The sequence below is a fragment of the Cydia pomonella genome, chromosome 13 (assembly GCF_033807575.1).
Source record: "Cydia pomonella isolate Wapato2018A chromosome 13, ilCydPomo1, whole genome shotgun sequence".
NCBI lineage: Eukaryota > Metazoa > Arthropoda > Insecta > Lepidoptera > Tortricidae > Cydia > Cydia pomonella.
Window position 1 is genome coordinate 11,030,547 of NC_084715.1, and position 24,777 is coordinate 11,055,323.

Sequence of the window (24,777 nt, forward strand, 5' to 3'; positions counted from 1 at the left end):
TAATTCGTAGTAATAAAAAGAGAAGTCCGTCTTGAAATAACATTATTTTTCATCACACGAGCTGGTAAAATATCTCTTGCTTCAAAAACTGATGAGAATGTTGCATTTTATCTATGAGAGTGGCAAAGTAAATAGATGCGAATTTGAGTTGATTCCTCTTTTTGGCTGATGGAATTGCCTTGTAAGTGACGATTTTGAATGATAAATATTTAAGTGTTCATTTTGTGTTTCACTCGATGGCAAACTTTGTTCCTCCTTGAAACTCTGGCAACGCTCAAGATTCGATTTTGGAATCATTCGCTTGCTCAGGTATCAATATCAACACGAGGTGTTAAACAACAACTTTGCAAAACAAATAACTATGAAATATTTGTCTTTATTATAATATCAAGGATGACTATAAACGATTGTTGGTCACGCAACTAAGCCTTTTCATTATGAAGTAACGCTGAAACGAACAATTAGTTTATGACTTATTTCCTCTCCGTCAATTTTAATTACCCTTTTGGCATGATTTAATTCTATTAGTTTAGCAAATAGGCAATCGGCAATTATATTTGCATTTTCAACTGAGCCTGTGTTAAATTAGTTACATTTACAAAAAAAACCGCTCAAGTGCGTGTTCGTTTTACTGGCGCACCGAGGGTTCCGTAAAAACTTTGAATTATCTCGTGTAACTATAAAGGCGAAAGACTTGACTTTTGATCCAAAGTACTTATACTAAGTATAATTGAGTACACCGCCATCTATATGTTGGTTTTTCGAGGGTAATTCTCTATCATGTGAACCGATTTCAAAAATTGCTATTTTATTTGAACAAAAAAAAAGTGTATTGTAGTTATCTCTCTTCGTATAGTTATATATTAGTTATTAAAAATAAAATAACAAAATAATACTTTTAATGTGTCTGGGTTAGCGTTGTTCATAACTGTTCCAAATTTCAAATCGATACCTTAAGTAGTTCTCGAGATATTTAGCGTTGTAACAGACGGACGGACGGACAGAGTCGCACCATAAGGGTTCCTTTTGTACCTTTTTGGTACGGAACCCTAATTAAGTATGATACTAAATTTTGAATAAAATGAAGGGTCGAGACATGTGTATTGTTGTAGTCTAAAATTTCTTTGGCAATTGCAATTTTATATAAAGTAAAAAATATATATTTACTATAAAAACGGTTCTGTAATTTTTTATATAGTTATTATTATTTTTTTTGTACATATTTAAAAGGAGCCTTTATCAATGAGACATGTCGGCTCCGTTGGGCCTCTACATTACAGTTTCAATGTGTTACGAGTTGTCAAAAAAACTGTACACGAATTTCGCAATTTTAGACAGCGGTTCCGCCAATATCGAGTGAAAAATATAATTATAAAAAAACTATCAGACACATGCCATAATGCCATTTCATAAATTATTACTTATAATAATAATATTATACCTATTTTTGTATACATTTTTAATGGCTTTAGTTATATTTTAATATAACGTAATACTTTATAGAATCAAAATCATTTTTATACGAGGTCGTAGTTCTAACTTAACCCACTTTTCTGGGAGCCTTATACTTCTATTGAGACCTACATACGAGTATGTATAATTATTAATATCACTAGAACAAATATATTTTAGATTGTGTAATAATTATGGCAGTGTATAATAGACGAAGTGTAAATGTACCCTTTAACCAGTAACCAGTATACCAAGAATAATCAAGTAACATTATATCAAAGTATAATATATGAAAAGTAACTATAAAAAATGTAGTGCACCCATATAAAACATCACAATATTTACACTATTTCTCTAAGTAATTCGTATTTTACGACAAAAGGCATATACTTAATTAATGTCATAAGGGCAGACCAGACTAGACCATACTCAATTACACTCAATTAGTCGATCATCAACCGCAATAACAATACATATTTATACGTTTAATTAAACTCTAAATCGTAAGGGTCGCTACGTGTTGGCTTGATTCATATATAGGATTTTTTTTTCAAGTTAATTATCAATTTTAAGAGTTATCACTTCATAGACATTAAAAATCGATTAAGGCATAGTTATGCTAAACTAATTATTCAATTAAAGCCCTTTAACGATAAAGTCGTTGATGATAAAAGTATTACGAAGCGGTTAATAATAGCTGTTACTTAAAGTAAATTAAAATTGTAAATACAGGTGCTGTCTGTATAATGATGTACTTCAAGGCAGTGCCCCATTCGCAAGGCATAAAGAAAATGTGATTCATCCTCCCTTAAGCTTTGATTACCCAGCTGTTGGCTGTGGCCGCATTAATTGTGTTAAATTTATTTTATTATGAAAGCAAACAAGCGCACAACCAAAAATAATGAGCACCATTTATACAATAAGAACGGACAATAAAGCGCTGTTTACGCCCAGTTTACAAGTTCTGTGAACGTTTTAATGTCGTAGCAACATCTGCGCAAATTTTAAATAGATATCCAAACGACCTGCAAATAAATTATACATAATTCTTCGTAAAAACATAAACATTCGAGTTGACACTGGCACATTCAGAGAATAATTTTACTTCTCTCGTAACGTTTTTAATGTCTCATTTATGAAAAGCGTTTCTATAGTAGATATTTCAATGAAAACTTTTTGACGTTGAACGATTTTAACGTTACGTTCTGGACTCTTTCATTCTTAAATATTAAACTATATGAAAATATATTTCAAATTCTAGTGAAAGGCCCCACTTAAACCAATAACCTGTCAAAGCGTCCTTTATAGCAAACGACAAAGTGGGGCCTCCTTGGAAATGACACATATTCCGTTTATAATTTGTATTAATAATTTTGTAGATATCTATTATTATATTAGAAATACCACTGATTATATTTTAAATGTAAATAACAACCAAATTGTCGTAACCATAAAAACATAACCAGTCAAGTTGACACTAGCATTTACAAAGCCAAATTAAAGCCTTAATAGCTGAACAAGGAATTTGCCGTGTAGGTAAAACATTTGCTCGTTGTAATTACCGTTAATTAATAATGACTTAATAGCCAGCCGGAGTGGCAGGCATGCCAGGGTTGAATTACCAGCCGACTGCGGGAAATCCGCTATCAATCTTCTACTTACTTAATCGGTTAATTGTTTTTAACTGGTACTAATTCACGGTGCGAATTACATAAATTTACTTTCGACAAATGATGAAATGAAAATAATTGACTTTATGATTGGTCAATTTAGGAGTTAGTTGAAGGTTTATACGTTTTTTTTTTTACTTTTATTAGTTTTTCCCTAGTACATATACGAATTTAGATGATTAATAAAATATCTGTTTTTTCCACGTGAATAAAACAGTTATATTAATAATTTTAACATTCTTGTATATTATCAAGTCGGCTAGTATAACTATCAATTTGTTAAGTATATAACAGCATTAGCAGACATACTAACGTTCACAGTACGATATTTCAATAAAAAAGACAATACCATTGCTTTCATAGCCAACGACAAAATAAATATGGACCGTAAATTTTTATTCAAGTGGTTTATTTTATCGGCATGTAGGTGGGTATTAGCTTCCGAAAGCCGTTTACATGTGTAGTGTGAAATGCTCAGCGCGGAGGCAGTTTGTAGGGCGGGCGGGCGCGTGCGCGCGAGCGTGGGGAGGGGAGCGGCCGCCGACCGGCCTCGCGGCCCGCCGCACTCTCGTCCCGGCCGTCGGCCCGACTATATGTCCGACCGACACACGAACATCTTCTTTGTCTCCGATAGTATCGCGACTCGTCTTTATTTTTGTTCCCCATCGGATCACCTCGCATCGAACACTCGCCATTGGATTGCAGTGCGCACGGATTGCAGTGATTTTTTTGAGTTCATTTTTCACAACTTTGTTTAGATAAGTGATGTGAAAAAAAGTTTTGTGTAGTTGCAAACTTATAAAAGTGTTGCTAAGGTGAAAAACTAGCTATAGCTATATGTTTAGCACACAATAATGAAATAAAGTGTTACCGTTTTATTGATGTTGTTCGGTAATTACAAAAGTGCAGTGAACATTATTGCACATTAGCTGTCGTAACAGTAGCCATAGTGAGGATCAAAGATTCACCTAAAAGCAATGTTGAAAGTGGTGGCAAGAAAGAAAGCAAGAAAAAGACTGGTAGAAAGAAAGCTGACCGCAACAGCGGAGCGGTGACAGGAGTGAAAAAAGAGAAGGCGACAGCAGTCTTCTCCATAACGGAAAAGGAAGGAAAAGAGATCTCGGCGGTTAAGGATGTTACTGAACATCAGGTATCAACTTTAAGCTATAATGAAAAGATATTTGTTAATTGAATAAATGAATCCTATAATTATATATTATAACGGCTAATACTAAGAGGTATTTACAACTGATTATCTAGCGAAAAAACACTATTAGTTATATTACCTTCAATCATAGTTGTTTGATTATAACTTATAATATCATTATAGTCATTTACGAGTATACTTTTTATACAGAAACATTAAACAGTTTAATATATTATCATTACCTACGAACGATAACAATAAGTCTTGTCATTATTAACCGTAATTATCTGCTTTGTTTTAAGTATTTTAATGGGGTTCATAAGCTAGTAGCTCTTCCATGGTAAACACTCATTTACATAAAAGAGAATGCCTCATTTTACAAAAAAGGTGAAAATCCGCCAACAGATCCCAGGCAGGTTACACTTATTCACATTGAAAAAACTAATAGAATCGTTATTGCCGTTGGTCACGACACATTCGAAACGCAGGCGCGCGTAGTTCTGAGCTATTATACTACGATACCGGCTGAATGTTTATAGCGGAGTAATTATACCTGTACTCGAATCAACGAGGGGCCGAGCTACAGTCGTCCTGCCATCCGTGAAAATGCACTATAAACTATATATTTTGTGGGTTCTGATATGTAACGTAGGTAATTAAATCATTGGGTTTCATGAACAATGTAAGATTGATTTACAAACACATTTGTAATACACAATAGTCATATTTCAATAATATGCATTTCGTATTTTAAATGGGACCCTCCCAAGATTTAGTAAGGAAAATGACAAAACCTTATTTCTCCTCTTTTGGCTTATGAAAACATTTCAAAATGAAAAATCAGTCTCATGTCATAAATATAGATTTTTTTTTTACTTTTTTCTTATTTTAGGATCCTGATAGTTGGTTTGATATAAACCACTCCATAACATCAAAGTTAAAGTGTGTTTTCTCCGTTGTCGCTTTTTCACTCATACAAAATTAATTAGACATAGAGGTTCCATTCTTTCATCAAAAGAGATGCTGTGTTATATTATGTAGTTTTAGAAACAACTAATAACTCCATATCGACAAAATGGGACCTTCGCCCAAATAATGACACAATATATTACTTCTAATGATGTGATTTTGATAAATATGATGACATTCACATTTATAATATTATTGTTAAAGCTTGATTGATGTTAAACTATAAATTACAATTCGATAAATACGATACAGACCATTTCTAATTCACTGCTAAGCTACAGTACGCTGTAGCCGTAGCACAGATTTCCCGGAACGTAGAGGTGTAACGACAATGTGTCGTTATTAGCGCTGAATGGGTTAATTATTTAATTTTTAGGAGCTCTTTTTGTTGCCTTCTCTTCTCAGATAGATAGCGGAGAAATCCATACTTGAGCCAAACAAAAACACCAACATAATGTCAAAATAAAATCATTCACTTGTAAGATTAACATTCCCAAAATACTTATAGTCGTTATTCAAATGCAGCTGTCCATATTGTTCTGATTTACTTATAATCTGTCATGCTATTCATGCTCTACATAAGTATGAAAACTCAGGTTCTATTTTTTATTTTATTTTCTTAAACATGCAAATAAATATTGATGTTATGTTCCTTATAATAGGCTGCGAAGTCTGACGTTTCAGGTGCGGCTAGGACAATAGGTCGTTAATGGAATTTCATACAAATGTTGCAGGCCTTTTTTTTAATTTCCATTCCACATAAACTTGTGGCACAGGCATCATGACATTCAGTTATAAAAAATTAAGCAAAATTTTTTTTCTTCTTTGTGTTTTATTATTATTATTATAGCGCTACGACGCAGGGTTTAGAAGATACAGCCCTACAAAGATTTCTGCATGACTGAAAAAAAAACTTTATAGGGCTGTATCTCCGAAACCGTGTGTCGTATCGCAAAAATAATTAAATTTTTGTTCCCCTTCAGGAAACCCCAAAGTAATATTAAAAAAAAAAGAAAAAAAAAAGGAAAAAAGCGTAATAGCGTGCGTTGTAGCGCCAAAATAATCATATTTTTGTTCCCATTCAATACCCCACGCACTAAATAACCTATCACATTAGGACATGAAACAATCATCATCATCATCCTATTTTTATTATTATTTCATTGCATGCTTAAGAAAAGCACTATACATACCTCGGCGGGAAATATGGGGTTGCCCGCCCTACTATCCGGCCTCGCTATGTGTCTCTATATGTCTTCGGCCGGCAACGCCTTTCGTTCCGGCCTCTGTAGTAATGTAGTATTATTAGTGAAAACTCTTGCGGGCTTACAGGTGGCCCCAAAACGTTCACAAGATAGTACAAATAATGTCAATGTACATAAATTAAATAACATAATTATACAAAGTAAAATTAAATTACGTCAAATTACAATTAGATAAACATTAAGTAACAAATATAGTGTCATGTTATCGGCGAATACATCAGCGTTCTGGAATAAATATTAACTCATGTAGGTTAATAAATTATTTTATGTCCAGCCTTACCGGCTCGGTGCAAGGCGCGTAATGCAGCGTTTATCACCACATTTTATAGATAACGTAAATTATACGAGTATTATGTGGTAATTGTTTCCTTTATGCACTCGTAAACTGCGCGATTGATTTTCTGCCTCGATAAAATTCTCGGAAGCCTCGTTTCTGACAACCGCGTTTTCAAAATCAACGACATCTTAATTTAACACATACATCACATCACATCACATCTCATTATCGAGTCTACATTTTGGATATAAAAAATAGATGTTGGTGTCCTAGTTTTAGTGGCATTACATATTTTCTAACGTTAACAAATATGTACATAGGAGTAAATTAGGCATAGGTAATTGGTACTTTTTTCGAATCTGAGGTATATCATGATCCTCACTGCAACTTTACCAAATGGATAAGTTCATTTTTGGATGCATGAACAATGTGGGGTTGGAGAGGTTTGTCCATATACCTACATACACATACATACCTATGTCAGACAGAAAAAGTGTTACTAACCTTAAATTTGTTTTATAATCGAATAGGTATGCTTTTACTATTGCTAAATACACCTATCCTAGTAAATATCGCTCACTCGTTTCTTAATAATTAAATATACCAGCATAAATAAGCACCACTTAGCTGTAGTTAATATAATTTATCAGTTAACCGTCGGTAATAAAGCCCACTTAAATCTTGCTCTACGGAGTCGTTACCACCTATATTTCCGTAATGCTAGGGTATGGGTACGAGCGAACGCTTAGAATTATCAGCGATTACACGACCCACAATCATCACAATTGTAGCTCATAACATAACTTATTTATTTATCAACGTTTTTAAAAGTATGCATTTATATTGGAAATGAAGCATTTGATAAACACGTGTAGATATTGGAAGAATTACAAGTATGTCGAAACCAGTTTTATGCAATCCAAGTCCACACCCTCCTTACTTTGCTGGGACAGAAAAGACAAGTTTTGTTTTTTGTTGACGGTAGTAGCTACCATGTACATGGAGTATGGAGGATTTAATAAATTTCCAAAAATCCTAACCATCAGCCTAAATATTCTCGTAGCTCGTAAGTACTCGATCAGTCGAAAAGTTTAGTACATATAATTAAATTGGAACAAAAACCGTGATTTTCAGTAGTTAATTCAGCCTCTTTACCATGTGCGTCCAAACGATGCGAGCACGACCTGGTTTTATTATTCCAGGGGCTTGTCGCGTCAGACCTTATTTAGGTGATTGTGTGAATGTCTAGTCATCGCAACGCATGCACGGCGCCATTTCCTCGGTATCTCCTTGGCATGTATATATTACACCTCTTATTTTGCAATCGTCACGTACGAATTGTTAAGTCTAGCAAACTGGCTGCCTGCCTGGTACGCAACGCTTCTTACTATGCATGGACAGGCAACCAAATTCTGTATGCGGCTTGAATTCGGGTCATGAACATTCAATTCTGCCTTACATTATTCATGTGTGATTAGCTTTTATTACGAATTTAAAAACTTAGCTTATATGCGAAATATACACATCTGAATTTCTAAATAAGTGGTAACAGGTGTAATGCATTTACATTTACAAATATCCAATTATGTACAGGAAAACGAGTAAGGAACAGATAGGTAATATAGACGCATTTACAATGTATTCATGAGACATTCCTCGTTTACATGAATAAATCTAGCTAGACGTAATATTTGTCAAAGCATTGTTTAATACAGCACTTGAACAAACATTTGCCATCAACATTTCATTGATTTATTTGTTTTCCTTATTTCGTTAAGTTACTCGACAAACCAAAAGTGAGGAAAGCAAACAGACCGAAAGCCAAATGCAGTAGTGGGCCTCGACAATAAGTTACTGTAGCATTGTGAATTATTCATAGGGCAAGGCGAGCTCATTGTACACGTTACGAATAGAGTCTTTCTCTTTTTGTGCTATTCCTTTGAAATCCTCGCGGGCCGGACGCACGGTTATGTCGGCCGCTATTGCCATTTATCTAGTCATCATGTATTCTCTATTGGTGTCGAGAACAGCTTTTATTTTGAAGTACTACATTATTTTTGCGATGTCATATGATATTTATATTATTTGAAAATTACGAAAGAGTAATAAATTTGAAGAAAGTCGTGTGCGGGGAATAATTTTTCGCTCTGCTTAGCAACATCTATACGCAGAGTACGCACCTTTTCTCATCAAGCAACTATACAAAGATTTCATGTGTCATAAAGAAAATATGTACTAGATCAACAAAAACCGCAATGTAACTAAAATCGCAATCGCATGCACGTTCTTGAACCGTCTAAATGAAGCTTTAGGTATTGTAGGTATGGTATGGTACTTAATATAAAACTTAAAATAGCAAAACAGTTTATACGAGCGGTCACTCTCAGTTGTAGGGTACTACATAAGGCTTACCTAACTAAGTAACCAGGAACTTCTCTCGAGTTTACAACTAGTTATTAATACTTTCCTCGAGAAAGTTTTTATTCAAATTGATTAAACGTTGAACGGGAAAGCTCGTAAAGTAAAAAAAGAAAAGTCACAGCCGACGATCGCGTTTCGAACCGCTGTTTGAAATTTGCTGCGAGACGGAATTCTCCTTGAATTTCAAGTTCTATCCTATTAAAAGTTTGTCAAAGTATTAGAAATTCGAACGAGGGGCGAGCGAGAAGCTATCACGCCATTTTTCCGGCTCTCCCTTCGTAGAGCGACGGGAGGCGAGCAAAACGGCCCCCCGGGCTGGGATCGCAAGATTATGTTTCGCTATCTGTTTTGAATTCGTAATTTGAATATAATTAATTCAGAAATTCCAACGTTTAATTTATTTTTAAAGTTATTCTGCTTACTGCTTTTCGTAGCTATCTACCTACGCTACAATAAAAGCCAACAAATAATTTTCGCTCAAGCTACCAATTAAATTCGTGTTTTTACAAATGAGCTTTCAATTTTATTTTCAGAAAATAAACTGTCTCGACAGCGAGACAATTTTCAACGTTCGGGTCGTGTTAATATTCTAATTTTATTTTGACATCGTTGACTAATGCTGTCGTTTATTTTTATTGCTGGTTTATTTTAGTGACGTTTGTTTCTGGCCGGTGGTTCGCTATTATTGCTCGTCGACGCATCAGTCATCGCGCTAATACCTCGATGTCTATTTTAACCTGAAGCAGTTTGACAGGCCGCCAACGCGGCGTGCCACCGCCACAACACCAGTGCGGCACCTTTGAATATCTTATTGCGCCGGACGCAGCGCTCGCGCGCCGCCGGCACGCGCGGCCCATACTTGATTTATCACTCCATTGTTGCAGAGCGTCGACCCACCCTCTCCGGATAAGGCTAAACATTCAATTGCCGGAACGCTCCTGAGAAGATTTTGCTCCCTTCAAACGATCGATTGACTACTTTACCTACATTACATTTAGCTCGTTCCGGCCTTAATCCGGCGGCGTCTATTTGGAAAAGATTTATTTGTTTAATGTGTGAAGTAGCCTACATTTATATATAATGCTGTGTAAAAAAAAACTCTTGGTAGTTTTATAAGGACGCGTATATATTTTGAATTGCGATCTTTGGCCCCAAGCTATAAATGTCAAAAGCTGATCGCTTCGTATAGAATGTCGAATAAGTGACCCGTTTTCATTATTCCCGAGCGTAGTTTAGTAAGACATAATATTTTGCTCTAAAATATTGCCACTTGATTGTTTACAACCTGACATATAACTTGATCGCAAAATATCTAAAAATATATATTTACGCCAGCGCATAACATTGTTTTTTATTTGACCGCGGAAGGGAGAGAATCTGTTCGATAATAGCTAAAGTTGCGTTTAATGGTCCGCGAGCGAATTCCTTCTCGTAAAAAGGTCGCTCCGAACTTCAAAAGAAATTCTTTATTGAAACATAATTCTCGTTCAAATACAGAGTTCAGTGTACCGCGAACATATTTTACTAAACAGTTTAGCACTATTTTATGATGTCCCATTAGACGTGCTAACTTGATGTTTCAACACTTTCGACACACAGAATCCGCTAACAAGCGTTACGCTGTAATATTCAGTTTCTTCACCGCGTTGCTCAACGTTTAGAGCCTGTTCGCAAATAAAACAGCCATTGTTAAATCAGGTGTACGTACCTACTACCTAGGCAACAAAACAAACCGAAGAAACACGGCTACTTAAATTACGCTGGTCGTAAATGGCCGCCCGGCGGTTACCCGACTAGTTTTATTGAGCCCTGCTCTGACTCGATCGTAAATATCCCCAAGTAATTACTTTCCATTCCCCTTGAATTTGCAGTCTATCTTTTAAAACAAAACGCATACTCTTCCCCTCTTTGAAAGTTCCTTTTATTTACGTACCTCGTTGTTTTACTTTTTTTGGCGTTAATTAAACCACTTGTAAAAGGAAGTCGTCGATGTTAATATTAATTAACATCACAATTTTTTATTTGAACCGATTTAATTTGAAATGATAATTGACCTCTGAATTACCGAATTTAAATTAGTTTTAACAAATAAATAAAACCGTGATGCTAATGTTGATGATGCAAGATCTGTTAGTGATAAGTATTAACAAGTTATTACTATTCAATCTCTGCTTGTAATTCCTATTAACATTGTTTTATGTGTCAGACGTGATTGTATTTGTCCATCGGACACAAAAACCCTGTGGGCGGCGATTGTTTTAGAACAACAGACATAGGTGGAATACTAATGTCCACTCACGCGCTGCTCGGTGTCTGCATACAAACCAGGCTATGTATTATTACAGCGAGCATGCGAACATTAACTCAAAGAGAACCAACCTAACTGAAACCTCGAGATCAATCCAGAAATGAAGCGTTAACGGAGGCCAAGAGGCCATAATTGTAATGGTTCGCCTGAAGCAAATATATATATACTTGGCTGCGGGAATAAAACAGTTACAGGCCAGCATCGTTGCTCCGACTATATGTATGATGCGACCAGTGTAAAATTTTAGCTTTCACTCGAACTTAGGCTGTGTTGAAATACTGTTTAAGAAACACTTTCTACCGTCTAAACCTTTACTCATTTATGTTTCTTTTGTTACAGGCGAGCCCAGACAATAGTAGAAATGTGTCACCACGATATCATGATGCGTCAATGGAAGATGTGAGTGTATATTATACGCACATTTAGAAATAGTTGGAAAACACATATTTATGGCATGAAACACATTATAACTTAAAGTGGCCTCAGTATAGTGATGGCCTGCTGGCTAACACTGATCTAGTTATGAGTCAGTATATTGTTTTGCTTGGCATAAGCTTGAAGATAATGATTAATCGAATACTTTTCAGGTATCGGACGCTGGCTCTCTGTTCCGGGTAACGGGCGCGGGCGGTGTCGCGGGCGCGGCAGGGGTGGGCGCAGCGGGCGGCGGCGCCAAGAACGAGCTGGTTGCGCGCGGCGGTAGCGGCGGGGCGCTCGCACTGTCGCGGGCGCCCGTTGGCGGCAGCGCCAGCCCAGCGCCCGCGCCGCTACCGCAACCCGCGCCCTCGCCCGCGCCCGCCGCTCTGCCGCCGCCCGCGCTACCACCGCCGCCCTTCCGCGCCGACACGCCGCACCGGTCCAACGGCGCGCACATCCCCGCCCTCGACGGCCACGCCGCCACGCAGATCCCCGCGCGGCCCGTGGGCGCCGCCGGGCCCGACACCCCCGAGCGGCCCGCAAGCAACAACAAGCTACAACCGGGCGCGCGTGCCGCCGCCGACAGCCCGACGCCGGCGCCACCGGCTCCGCCGGCGCCATCGCCGCTCTTCCCCTCACACACTGCCTATCAGGCGCACGCGGCGCCTGCCCTGCCTGACTTCCGACACACTAACCACGAGACGCGGACTGAGCCCGGCGAGCAGCCCGCAGCGCCGCTGGACCTGCACGCGCACCACGCGCCGCATGCGCAGCGCCCGCCGCACCTGGCCCCGGCCGCTGCGCCGCCGCCCCACCCTAGTCTCCCGAGCCGCGTGTCGCACTCGCAGCCCCACCCCGTGATGCCGGGCCACGACGTGCGGAACATTCCGGCCGCCGCCCCGACTCATCCCTCCGTTCCTATCTCGTTCCCGAGCCGAGTGAACGGCGTGGCGCCGCCGCCGCCGCACTCGGTCGCGTCGTCCACGCCGAGCTGTCTTCCGAGTAGTCAACCCCTGGCCGCGCGGCCGCGCGCCCCGGCCGCGCCCGCCTCTCGCCCTTACCCCGCCCCGTCAATCGGGTCTAGTCATATAAACTCGAGTTTAAGTTCCAGTATTCACGGCCATTCGATACCGTTTCAGAGTCAATCAAGTTTACAAAAACATTCCGTACAATCGGTATATACGAGTCGGCCTCCCCATCTCGCTCCTTTCACCGTGCCTAATCACGTGACGTCGAATCATGTCCAATCCTCAGTAGCCAGCCAACCGACTGCCACACCTTTAAGTCATCCAATAAATAGCCATTCCATTGTCAATCACGTGAATCACCTCCCCTCGAGTAATTCTAATTCTTTAGCGACGTCTACTCCTAATCACATTGGGCCTCCATTATCTCTTCCTTCAACTACTGCCAGTTCTGTATCAAGTTTTACACCAAATTTGAAGCATCCAAGCATTGGTCTACCTCCTCACCCAGCGCCAATTATTCCTCCGGTGACACTTCACCAGCCCCAGCACAGTCACGTGGACGCCTTGCCCGTGTCGAGCGGGGCGCCGACAGTCGTCACGACAAGCAGTCATTCCCTACCAGTGCCAGTGATAGACTCGCGGCAACCTACGAGCGAAGCGCCCAGAAGCGAGGCGATCGTGAGCTCCGCGCTCTCGGCCAACGGGTTCCCGCCGCCGGCCGTGTACTCCGGGGCGACGTTCCCGCCGCTATACGCGCCGTACGCCACGACGCTACAACACAGCCCGTATCTGCCACCCGCTGCTGCATCTCCTAGAAACTCAGCGGACACGGTTAGTTCTTTGATCAAGAAAAATAGTACATTACGATACAAGTGCGAAAAATAGGAAATTCGAAACGAGTGGCGATAAATTAAAACACGACCGAAGGGAGTGTTTTAAATCGACACGAGTTGCGAATTACCTATTCGCACATGTATCGTACAACGTTTTACAGTACATATGGCCCTTTAAATGTTCGACACAGTAACGTAATATGCTACTTCTCGCACTAGTGCTATAAAGTAGCCCCATATGTACTGTAAACTTTGTTTCGAGGCTTGTTCATGGAAAACATTGCTTCTGATCGATAATTCAAATTTAAAAATGTCAGACTGAAAGACTGAGCCTTGCTTTTGTTGGGTTATATACGTATACGGTGTGGCTCAAAAACCGTTATTTTTTATGGGCACCTGATTTTTTACTTACAGGTATTTTGTAAATTGTCATTAGAAAAAGAACTTCAATCATTTAACTGAATCAAAACGTATTCTCTTCAAAATATTCTCCTTCGGTTTTCAGGTAAAATACACGAACGTTTGTTAAAATTATCAACAATATGCACAGTAAATAAAATTGCCATCGTATTTTTGGCCCATCAGTCGATCACATTTTTTGAGCAACTTTGTAAACTACTCACATTTCAGTCATTCTAGGTTTAGTAGCATAATTACATTTTTAACAGTTTCCTTATTTGTTTGTTCTTACATTTATTTAAGTAGGCCTAGCAACATATATTATGTACTTACACCACAATTTATTTACCTAGTCATTATTATTCCATAATAATATTGAATTGTTATACAATATACAGATGTCAAATTTAATAATAAATATTCACAAAAGACTGTCAAACATTAAACAAAAATACTAGTCTAGAGAGTTTCTAGAATAACATCTAAATGTGAAAAAAACTTAACAACAGTAATATATTGGAATATCAAATTCATCATTATTCAAATATAGTAAATAATTAATCATTTCAAGTCACAATTTTATTAATCTCACGGTGTTTTATCATTCATATAGTCTTGTGTGCCATAATGAGCTTTAGGAATAAAATTGCCCTTTACATAACTTAAAATTTATTAACAGAAAATTCAGTGATGTTATTGAAAGTTTATTATAAAATCTTCCACAATTACCCATAAATGTTTTATTTTATTTTATGGAGCCGAGTGAAGGGCACTGTGAGCTTATGCTAATTTCTAGTCTCCCGAGCCGCGTGTCGCACTCGCGGTCTAATATTATGTGTCACGGTGTTATATAGGCAATATTTTTATGTACATACAGAATATTTTCATAAATATATTGACAGTGCACTGTCATTATGTTATAGTCCTTAAACTTATTTTTAAGTGAGTCTCTATCATTCATTTTATATATCGCTCGAATAACCGTCTTCTGCGAAACAAAAATGGTATTTACTCTATGGAACCACTGCCACGTAGTAAAAAATACATAGATAGTTAATTAATGCTGGTGCTCTAATACCAAATCTCTTTTTAAATTTCTATTAGCGTAGGTAATAGTCACTGCTTCAAGCAGCAATTTACATAATATTATACAATGTAATTATGCATTTTGTATTATTTCCAGCGCACAAGTCTATCAGCGTCACCACTGGTCGCGCCAAAGACTCCGAAAGGCGTTCGACCACATACGCCAGGCTCGACGGGCGCCGCGGGCTCGATACCTCCACACGCTCCACACTCCTACTCGCCCAGAGGACACAGTCCTAGCCGGGAACGGGAAAGCTTTAGGTATATTCGTTTACTTTTGTTAATGATATCGCATCGTTATTTCCATCAAAACGCCAAGCCCGACGGGCGCTTTGCACCACATTCTTACTCACCTAGAAAACAATCCGATTTAGAAACGGAAATTTTTTAATTAAGAATACTAGTTTACGGATACATAGTATCCGTATTAACTGTTTGTGACAAGGTGCCAAAGGCCTGCAAGTGCTAGGCTCTAATGGTGATTGTCAAAACAAATACATACTTGAACCTCGTGTTTTCTTTACTCGTATACTACCAATCTACTTTAATTGGGTACGACTAAGAAATATTATAAGGCCTGCCTGGTTTGATTTCAGCAGCAACATCAGCAGTTTGTCGCGCAGCACGCCCGCGTCGGCGAGCAGCACGCCGCTGGCGCCGACGATCGGCGCGCCCCTCCCCGCGCCTCTAGCTACACCGCTCGCTGCTCCTCTAGCGGTCAGTGTTTTTTACATATTTACTTTCTTCACATATTTACTTTTATTAAACATCTTTTTAGAAAACGAGATCGTTGACCTGTATTTTTTCTTATTGTTAAATGATAGAACAGGATATCATCGAAACGTTGACATCAAAATGATAGCTCTAGTTAAAACATTTCACAAGTTACACGAGTCCAAACAAGACCTTCTGTAATGAGCGTCAACTTAGTTCTAATCAATAATTGCCCGCCGCCCGAATTATCATTTGGAACTAAGCGACTTAGTTCGACGCTTGTAACAGAAGGTCTTGTTCTCAAAAATATAAAATCTAACAAAGAAGTTAGGATCACGGAGTATCTAGCTCCAAGAGACCAAGACCGGCGCCAATTTGAAGTCTGGACTCAGGAACCACCAAAATTCTCACCTTATCACAGCTATCACAGGGCCTTGCTGCTCTAGGTTTTCGGCAATACTCTACTTACCCGTTTGTTCTAATAAAATCGGGATGTATTCAGCTTGGTGGTTACTCGTCACCCCCAAAGCTCTAGAATTCCTCTAAGTTTGCATACCTAACATGTATTCTTTTTTAAATTTGGTATAGTTATACCTTGAGGTCTCCAGATAAACATACTAAAAGTGCTCGAGGGTGGGGGTTGTGCTGAGGGCGTTGGGGGGGGGGGGGGGGGGGGGGGGGCTGAGGGTACCGTAGAGTTCCGTAGTTACCTGTCCGTCAAGGTAGACTTTGCCAAAACTCCAAAGCGGCTAAGCCGATCAGGTTTGCTCTAGTTTTTCTTGAACGTCTTTATTAAGCTTTACTTTCACGATTTATTTCATATTTTTTGGACCCATGGTTCAGAAGTTAGAGGTAATAGGGATGGACCCATAGTTCAGAAGTTAGAGGTAATAGGGATGGGGAAAACACATTTTTTTTCTTTCAGAGCTATTATTTCTGAAAATATTACGTTTATCAAATCATGTTTTTTACAGATCCTGTTTAGTTTCAAAAGACCTATCTAATGTGACCCCACACTAAAGGGTTGTACCGAAAAAAAAAAAACATCCCCACTTTCCGTGTAGGGGAGCCACCCTTAATTATTATTTTCCTTCTCATTTTTGTTTTATGACTTTGTCGGGGTAACTGGTTTATATATTCGTGCCAAATTTCAGCTCTCTAGCATTAACGATCACGGAGCCGAGCCGCTGACAGACAGACGGATATGGCGAAACTATAAGGGTTATTAACTACTAAACCCTAAAACTCCATGTGGATCCATTGGAAAAGATTTGCTTTGCCTCCCTTTTATTTTATAAAAAAATAAAATAAGTTGGCCGCGTCAAATTAAGCCGAATATGGGCAATCAGGGGAAATAATTCGTGTAGTTTTTTTAAATTGGTACGATTATACCTTGTGGTGTCCAGATAAACATACTAACCCCCTTATTCATAAACGTGTACTAAAGTTACGATGCCGCTGATAATCGTTTGTCCCTTTCCATCATACTAATACGTCGGAAAGGGACAAACGATGATCAGCGGCATGTCGTATATTCGTATATTCTAAACTAAAAATTTGAATTATGTTGAACAGTTACGAAAAAACTACATTTTCTTAAATCGCCTATTTTTGTCTCTTTATTAACTTAAACAACCTGTAGCTCCTAAAGTATTGATCATAGAGTAAAAATAACCATTACCAAAGTTGTAGGGAATTTTATGATAAAACTTTTATAACTTTTATTCAAGGTAATTACAATTACCTTGAATAAAAGTTATAAAACATACAATGCTATTCGTAAAGATATTCGAGATAAGAGCAAAAATCTGAAAAAAGGTACCTGCAATCCCCCCCTACACCGTCAGCACAACCCCCATCCTCGAGGACTTAGTATGTTCATCTGGACACCACAAGGTATAATTGTACCAATTTACAAAACTACATGAATTATTTCCCCTGATTGCCCATATTCAGGTTAATTTTCTTAGGTTATGAAGTCCGAAATCAATTGATGGAAAAATCGGGCCTTTGTAGGCCTCTACACACTATTGGTTTTCTTTTCTTTGATGATGATAGCTCATGGGGTACGTCAGTTCAGTGTTCCATACAGAAGTAAGCGATCGGTGTCGCTTTATCGAGTTTAGTTGAAGTGAATATTGAATCTGTGATTGCAGGCGCCGCTAGGTCCGCTGAGCAGCCTGGCCGGTCTGGGCGCGCCGCTGTCGGCGCCGCTGGCCGCGCCGACGCCGACGCCGGCGGCGCCGGGCGCGCTCCTGGCGCAGTCGCTGGCGCCCGTGCCCACCGTGCCCAGCATCAGCTCTAGCGCCAAGCCGCCCGCGCACTGGGGGGTGACGTGAGTATACAACACATTTAACCGTGTTATCGAGAATGAAACTTCGACACACGACAATGAGAATCACCTTTCGGCTTGCCAAATGAAAGCGGAAGCCTGGCGATTTTTCACGAATCATAAAGTATGGAAGCCCTTGACATATAAATATAACAATCAAGTTTTATTATTTTTATTCTGTCTTTCAATTTAGACAAAAGGGTAGATTTATTACATCGGTAACCGTCAACTACAACGGAATGTACTGATATCGAGTACACTGCTAGACGCTAGTAGATTCTAGATTTTACTGAAAGTCAGCAAAAACTTAGATTTGAAAAACCTGACACCTTATCAACCATACAAACGGTTCATTGCTTCCTCTTATAGGGCATGTAAACGGTGGGCGAGTTGAGTGGTTTGCCATATCCTAGCCAAATAGCAGTTCGGTCCGCGGTGATTATGCGTGTACCGAATTAACGATCGATTAACACTATCGAAATAAATTGTCCGATCGCTACTCGCTAAGCGACGCTAACTGGACGCTATCATGTATATGCTACGGTGGGGTGTTGCCAGCTGGTTATTATCATATTATAATACCCAGTGTAGTGATGGTGTGTAATTGTGTTTCCAGCAGGACGGATCGCGGGTTCGCGCCGGCGCCGCCGCTGTTCGGCGCGCCGCTCGCGCCGCCCAACCCCAACCCCTTCTCGGCCGAGTCGCTCTTCCAGACCAGTCAGTATACATTCTATTCTATGCCACGTTCACATTACTCTCTTTTATCGTGATGGACTAACAGCGGCGGTATCATGGTCGCATTTTTATCACTTGTCATGTCATGCGTCACTTTCACACTTACCTACTTGTTAGAACGTGACAGGCATGATGACAGATGATAAAAAACCGACCATCTTAGCCAGACTGGATAAAAACTATCTATTTGACAACCGGTTTGGCCTAGTGGGTAGTGACCCTGCCTACGAAGCTAATGGTCCCGGGTTCAAATCCTGGTAAGGGCATGTATTTGTGTGATGAGCATGGATATTTGTTCCTGAGTCATGGGTATTTTCCATGTATTTAAGTATTTATATATTATATATATCGTTGTCTAAGTACCCTCAACACAAGCCTTATTGAGCTTACTGTGGGTCAATTTGTGTAATAATGTCCTATAATATTTATTTATATCTTATATTCAGGTCGTAGACTATATAAACTTAGACTGACTGTTTTCTAATTAGTCAAATGACATGTGCCGCGAATGCATAAGATGCTAACCCAGCTCTGGTCAATTCTTTTTCATATTAAGTAATTATGTATATGGGAAGACATATAGATGATATGGTATTAAATGTTAACCCAGCAAACCTTCGAAACACAAGAAGTAAATATAAGATACCAATTAAGAACAGCGCTGCAGCTAAGAGACACTACTTATATATTGGACCTAGGATTTTTGACAAATTACCAGGTGATCTACAGGACATACTGCAATCGAGCTATTCAAACGGGCCTACTCAAAATAATCAAAATTACGTGAATAGGCTAAATAAAGAAACGAAAGTGTTTCTCCAGAGTTTTTCCTTTACAGAATTTAAGGAATTCTACACTAAAATATTTCCCCAATAAATAGATTGCTACGTAACTCTGTGTCATAAGTATTTCTCCATTCTTCCATAATATATATATATGTCTCTGTATTGTATAACAAATACTATATATATCTACTTACATAATTTTAATACCCAATATACGTATGCAGTATGCTATATATATATATGTAATAAAATAATAAGAAAACTACACTGTATATAGCCAGTAATGCATGGTTAATTAAATAATCAAGCTTTTTTCTTAGACTGAATACATTTTATATTAGGTATAGGAAAATTACTTATCCAAAATCCGATCGCTCTCTAAACTTGGGTCACATATATTGTAACTAGCCCTAGCACAGGCCTCGGTCTTTTTGGGCTGTTACTGCACACTTTGTCTTTAAACGCTGGTTTCAATTCAAATGTATAATTAGATATAGTGAAAATTTTGCTGTACATATTTAATGAATAATAAAAAATAAAAAAAAATATTTGTGTGTAAAGAGCAAGACGATACAGTTTGATTTATTGATGTATTTCAGGTCCTTCGGCAGATCTCTTGCGGCGCGAATTAGATAACCGGTTCCTGGCGGCGGCGGGTGCGGTGGGCGCGACGGGAGCGCGCACGGAGATGCACCACCACCAGCACCAGCACACGCACGTGCACCAGCACCCGCACCACCACCCGCACCAGCTGCTGCACCCGCACTCGCTGGTCAGTCCGCTACACTCGCTGCCACCTCGCCGGCTACCGGCACGGACGTTGCGATCACAAACCACGTTTATTTTATTTTCTTTATTTTCTGATGATGGAAACAGCAGGTATCCATAGGAACTCTGTGATAAAGCAACATAGTTGTGTTTAGGTTTGTTAGAATTGTCTGGATGAGTACTAGTAGCTTGTTGAAAGAAAAGTACAGTCAGCGATAAAAGGTTTTATCAAAAATTTACAAAGAACTTATTTGTCATATCCTTATGACCGAGGAGGAACGTACGACTGTGAACACTTCACCGTTTTTAGTAGTACCTATCTCCTATCTCAAAATACCTAAACTGCGTGGGTTAAGACTGCTTTTTTGTTTCGACGACAACAAAAATTACATTAATTTTGTATCAAGGAGAAACGTCGCGAACGATACTATTAAGGCCGAGCGCTTGCGTGTGCGTCGACGTAAGCGTAGACGTGCACAGCACCCCTGTCACACCGGATTACTCGCACGTCACGCAACGCAAGTGCTGCAGAGTGCTGCACACGCCACGCAGGCGCACGCTGCATCTCTGTCGTGCATGCGTGTCGTGCACAGCCGCCGATATAAATTTGCGTATTATTTCCTAGTTTCTAAACGACTACCAATGTTCGACAGCAGTTTATCGGACGAAGAGGAAGCACTCCTCTTACTTTAACACAATACTCCTGCGACAATACTTTTATTAAATACTCACCTTACAAAATCCGTGGCATGTCCTGCGGCACGTACCACATTTGCGTCCAAAAGCACGAATCGTCGTGCGATTCGCACGGAGGGGCGGAGCCAATGTGTTATGCCATGCGGTTTTTGCATACGAATCGAGATTCTACATTACAAAGTTAAAATCGTAATGCCTCTGGTAACATGTTTGCTCCTAATATAAAATTTCGCACTCGAAGTGGAGAGTGGACCGAGCGACGCGGCACAACTAAATGTGTTTCTGATCAATGTCGCCGGCACTAAAAATATTACACGCAATTCGGAACGACGGAAGGTTTTTCATGTCACGCCTCTTTAATTGACCCCAACGCACCTTATTACAATGTGGCCATTCCCGTTCCAGTTCAAGGACGTGAGCAAGATGAGCTCGCTGTACCGCGGCGGGCTGGGGCTGGGCTACCCGTACGGCTCGTCGCTGCTGCACGCCGCGCAGCCCTACCCGCCGCCGCCGCAGCCCTCCGCCGTGCCGCCGCTCGCCGCCTACGCGCCCAAGGTACCGTGTCTGTCCCGCCGCCACCGCCACCGCCTCCAGCGATACTGCGACTCGAGCGAGATCGAGGGACGAGTTCGCTACTTAACGTGAAATAAATGCCCCCTAAAAGTCTACGACGTAATTATCTCGGGCGGTTGGTAAACGAGTTGCAGTATAAAGGCGGAAAGACCAGAGCACACCGGCTGAGTGTGCGTAGTCGTGCACGCACACGTGACGTAAACAGTGTGTCGTCTTTCATAAAGATCTGTATATTACAATGCGCACGTGCACGACTACGCACATGCAGCCAGTGTGCACAGGCCCTAAGTCTTTCTTGGACATAGTAAAGCTAATTAATAAATATATAATTAATAAATATAATAAATAATTATTTACAAAATAAATACTTGAAAAAAGTAATAAATAAATAGGTAATTCAAGGTGTTGCTCGTCGTGTTTAAGAATCATCCAATTGATCAAACAGTGTAATACCTGCATCACCTTCCAAGATTTTATTTAAACTAAAACTATCTTAATCTCATGGTTTTTGTTAAACATAGGTATTTTTTACTTAATCTTTAATATCAATACCGATCGAAGCGTGGAAATCGATGGGCCCTCATGGTGTGATCATACTGACCTTTTTAACCACATCCTCACCAGCCGCAAGATGCCCAACTCATGGAGATTGAGCATTATAACGCCAATTTATAAAGGCAAAGGTAGTGTACAGGACTGTGGAAGCTACCGAGGTATTAAGGTCATGTGTCACACCACGAAACGAGCGCGTAACCGACTCAAGGCTCCGGCAAGAGTGCACGGTCTTGGAATGTCAGTATGGGTTTCGTCCTGGCTGTGACAATATAGATCCCATCTTTGCCCTAAGAATGCTAGTCGAGACTCGAGGCCTACAGAGAACAGAAAAAGCCCTTGCATATGGCTTTTCTGGATCTGCAGAAGGCTTTCGATTGAATACCGCGCCAGGTAATCTGGTGGGCTTTGAAGGAGACGAATGTGCCACAAACCAATATTGATATTATTCGAGACATGTACCACAACTCGGAATCCATAGGAAGGACCGCCGTTGGCGATACTCGCCCATTCCCGACCACAATTGGCGGTCACCAAGGCTCGGCTCTGAGTCCGTTTTCTGTTAAATATAGTGCTAGACATTGTTCCGGCGAACGTTCCCGAACCATCTCCGTGGCTTATGATGTACGCTGATGACATTGCACTGACAGATGAGAAGAAATAGAAACTGGAGCATAAAATCAACCAATGTAAGGGTGCGCTAAAGAACGGCGGTCTGAAACTAAATGTTGCGAATACCGAGTACATGGCATGTGGCGGCACGGACCCCGACCCCATAAAGATAGGAGACGAATTTGTCGTGAAAACGAATAAAGTCTAGTACCTTGGTTCCGTGCTGCAAGAATCTGGTGAAATCGATCACGGCGTCCAAGCCTGAATAAGTGCTGCTTGGGTAAAATGGCAAGAAGTAACCGGTGTCATCTGCGACTCCAGGATACCGGTGAAGCTAAAGGGCCTTGTGTAAAATAGGTACATCCGCCCAGTCCTACTATATGGTAGTGAAACCTAGCCTGTCCTCGGAAGACATGTCCAGCAGTTCACGTCACCGAGATGAAAAGATGTTGCGATAGATGTGTGGCGTTACGCGATTATATAGCATACGTAACGAACACATCCGTGACAGCTTCGGAATCCGTGACGTAGCGGATAAGCTGCAGGAAAGTTGTCTCCGATGGTATGGCCATATAAGCCGCAGACCAGTAGACTACGTCGGATGCCTCAACCTCACTGTTCAAGGCCCTAGATCACGCGGCCGCGGTAGTCCTAAGGATGGCACCTGAGGATGCCGAAGACCGGGCAAAGTGGGGAAGAATTAATAGGAAAACGAACCCTGGCGCTAGGCCGGGAAAACGCTGAGTTGAAAAAGAAGAAGAATCTTTAATAACAATCTAAAAATGATTAAGTAGTAACTAATCGTTAAAGCTAACTTTGACCTTAAAGTAGATGGGCTAGCAATGCCCACATATTATAACTAAATTCCTAGATAAGATTAGATTTACTTAAAATCTTTATATACTAATTAGTCCTTTACTGACACCTATTTATTATAGTACATTATTGTCGAGGCTCGGAAGTAGCTACTTGTTGACTAAAATATAATAGAATAGGGATGACCTTGAGAGTCCGTTTAATTGAATCCGAAGCCAGCAATTAGCCTTCCAGCCAAGTCTTATATAGTGCTTTTCTCAAAAATGGTGCAAGAAAATAACTTAAAACACATTAAAACGATTGAAAAGTTTATTATTCTGCCGATAATATGCCAACCTATTTGAGACAGCCAAATAGTCGCGGTACAAACAATAATAAGTACTGATCATCTGTTTGGCTTTTTAATTAACCTATGCCTTCATTAGATACGGCCATTTCAACTTTTTGGAACTTGACAAATAATGGAATTTGTATGCAACATTGTTGTAGCGAGACTGCAATGTTTTTAACTTTTTAATTTTTGACTGACCATGAACTACGTACATCACGACGTATTTTCAACCGGCAAAGTCGACTTTGTCGTCCATTTTTGAAAAAAATACTTAGTGTGGATTCGACCAACAATCGTCTCTTGGTACAGTGGTCATTTTGTCCCTAGTCTCCTCAAGACCTATGAAAATGGCTCACTGGCAAGGTGACTTGTTTTAATTGACGTTTTAAGTGTACATGTACATATTGCAACACAAATTGAAAATTATATGTATATTGTAACACTTTAATAGTAATTGTAAAATGGCTATGTGATACAGGCCACAAACTAAAAATGTTAGTCAAATCCACGTCAAGGAAACATTACTCAGAATCTTGCATACCTAATGCTTATATTATCATTATTACTCGAAAATTTCTTTATCTACCTTTCTTAGTGCTTACGTTGTTTATGTTGCTTTACGATCATTAACCCTGCCTCGCCTCATTTTAA

The 24,777-nt window shown here is 39.8% G+C and overlaps 1 protein-coding gene and 1 pseudogene across 9 annotated transcripts in view; both read left to right on the forward strand.

Moving 5' to 3' along the window:
• The window catches only part of LOC133524183 (fibrosin-1-like protein), a 94,768-nt gene that overhangs the window by 67,551 nt on the left and 2,440 nt on the right, over positions 1–24,777 (forward strand). For 5 of the 9 annotated variants that reach the window (XM_061860054.1, XM_061860059.1, XM_061860058.1 and 2 more), the window contains 8 exons: positions 11,849–11,908; positions 12,097–13,725; positions 15,310–15,473; positions 15,809–15,929; positions 18,083–18,261; positions 18,875–18,975; positions 20,378–20,550; positions 21,648–21,797. In XM_061860054.1, coding sequence (XP_061716038.1) covers positions 11,849–11,908; positions 12,097–13,725; positions 15,310–15,473; positions 15,809–15,929; positions 18,083–18,261; positions 18,875–18,975; positions 20,378–20,550; positions 21,648–21,797 — 2,577 coding nt within the window. Of the gene's footprint in view, positions 1–3,441; positions 4,273–11,848; positions 11,909–12,096; positions 13,726–15,309; positions 15,474–15,808; positions 15,930–18,082; positions 18,262–18,874; positions 18,976–20,377; positions 20,551–21,647; positions 21,798–24,777 lie in introns of those variants that run through there. The other 4 variants (XM_061860055.1, XM_061860060.1, XM_061860062.1 and 1 more) reach the window with 3 other exon arrangements.
• Positions 22,165–24,773, forward strand: LOC133524185 (uncharacterized; annotated as a pseudogene).